At 36.2% G+C, this 2,000-nt stretch overlaps 1 protein-coding gene across 5 annotated transcripts in view; it reads right to left on the bottom strand.

The window, feature by feature from the left end:
- Positions 1-1,832, bottom strand: part of LOC107630234 — a 5,390-nt gene extending 3,558 nt beyond the window's left edge. For 2 of the 5 annotated variants that reach the window (XM_016333324.2, XM_016333328.2), the window contains exons 1-2: positions 1,223-1,832; positions 548-1,044 (exon numbers count right to left, since the gene is read on the bottom strand). In XM_016333324.2, the coding sequence (XP_016188810.1) occupies positions 548-842 (295 nt within the window). In that variant the 5' untranslated portion in view covers positions 843-1,044; positions 1,223-1,832. The remainder of the gene's footprint in view (positions 1-547; positions 1,045-1,222) is intronic. The other 3 variants (XM_021118639.1, XM_016333326.2, XM_016333327.2) reach the window with 3 other exon arrangements.

The following is a 2,000-nucleotide window of genomic DNA, read 5'->3' as shown; positions in this document are numbered from 1 at the left end:
CGAGCTTTCAGTATCATTTTTACTATATGTGAGCATCGGCAGTTTTGTTGAACGGGTAAAACGAGTTTTATTAGAAAAAAAGGAAATGGCACTGGTATAAAGGTCTATTATCCTATACAACAGGAGTAAGTAAGAACAAAACAATATTAGAGAAAAATGGCAGTTTTAAAAAGCTTTCAAAGTTCAGACTACACATGATAGAGACTCCATATAACTCCAGATTAAATGACATAAAAAATATTGAAGAATATAAAAACTATGAGAAAGATACATTTACATACATACATGAATGAGTTTTATGCACTCATGCCACAAACAACAGCTCAAAGATTTGTATTGAAAGATATGCATAGCATTGCCTTACACAAGAAAAAAATATATATATCACTATACATTAGTTCATGTAATTTGATTGTAACACAAAGTTGTAACATCCTTATATTATTTTTCATTTTGCAGCTGCACACATACATTCAACCGACAACAACTAAAAAGCATCAAAATGATAGCAATAAGATAAAGTTATAGGCAATAAGTATCAATTTACCACTTCTATCTCCTTGAAGATGCTGCTTTGAAAGTGTTGACGTCAGCCAATCAACAACCTCTCTTCTAGATCTCCATTTGAAACCGGCAGGAACAGAACCTTCCTTCCCACAAATTTCCAAAAACTCATCGGCAACAACATAGAACATGTGTCTAACACTCCTCTCAGTGCCCACAACAGCAAGTATGGATTCCCCATCAGAATCCTTCAGGTAATAGTGGACCACACGGTTACCACGCTCTTGGGAAACAAACTGCTCTTTCCATTCCACGAAACACCGGTCGGTTACAGCCATCTCGAAAGGAACTCCAAGAGGAGTGAGCTAATGCAAAAACCAGATTTGCACTTGAATTCAAAGCAATGGCAAGGGCTCCAAACCCTTTTGTTTAACTTGTCCAATAGGACAATCTTTCAGATCCAAACTCGTAAAGTAATAACCTTCTAGCATATTATCATCCAAACAAACCCAACACCAAAACAGCTTCAATCTTCTCACTCTACATAGCAAAAGATATCAAAGATAATTACTACAGAAAACAAATAACCCTTTCAGAAACACTAATTAGAAAGATTTTCCCTTTCTGATGATATCCAACAAAAACAAGCAAAAACAAAAACAAAAAATCTTCTCTCATCAATCAAGAAGGGCTATGCAGTTAGAGAAAAACGAAACACCTTATGAACTAAATTGACCCTTTGCTCTCAATACCAGAAAGCCTCATGAAGATGCATGATCCTCAGCTGAAACTGAAAGTTCTTTGAAACTTGACATGAGCCACTAAGCAATATCAATCTAATGCATCTTCACAAACAGATCAGAGAGAAAAACCGATCCAGGATCTGAAAACCCCAGGAAGCAAAAGGCTATTGGGTTTTTGGCTGCTCTAGAGGTTGTTGCATAAAAGGCAAAAGGGTGTCCGAAATTGAAGAAAAGATTGAAACTTCTTTTCTACAGAAGACGTTGATGAGTGATCATGGGGTCACTAGAAAGAGGATCTTGGACTAAAAGCAGCTCAGAGAGAGCACGGAAGAGAAGAGAAGAGGGAATGAGGCTTGCGATACTGATGATGAAGAAGAAAGAGGGTACCTTGAAGTTGCCATAGACATGGAAAGTGAGAGAGTTGCAGAGCTGAGAGATTGTGCATCCAAAATGAAGCGGCAGGTTTTGGAAACCAGAAGAAGAAAAGAAGTGGGGAAGTGGTGGTTGGTTTTTGGAAGAATTAAGGTGAAAATAATCGGTTAGGTGTAAGATTTTGGTAGAGCAGTTAGATACACGATGCTAAGTTAGATGTAACTATGTAAGAGTAGTAAGACCAACCATTTTTTATTTTATTTTATTTTATTTTTTTACAGCATATATCATCTTCTTAAGATGAGAATATTCAATTATATTATAATGTTAAAAATTTACCATCTATAGGTAAAAGGAAACCAGCATATATCCGACTTTCAT

Source organism: Arachis ipaensis, chromosome B03 (genome assembly GCF_000816755.2).
Source record: "Arachis ipaensis cultivar K30076 chromosome B03, Araip1.1, whole genome shotgun sequence".
NCBI lineage: Eukaryota > Viridiplantae > Streptophyta > Magnoliopsida > Fabales > Fabaceae > Arachis > Arachis ipaensis.
The sequence above is the reverse complement of the archived record's forward strand: the minus strand, read 5'-3'. Positions and strand labels throughout refer to the sequence as shown.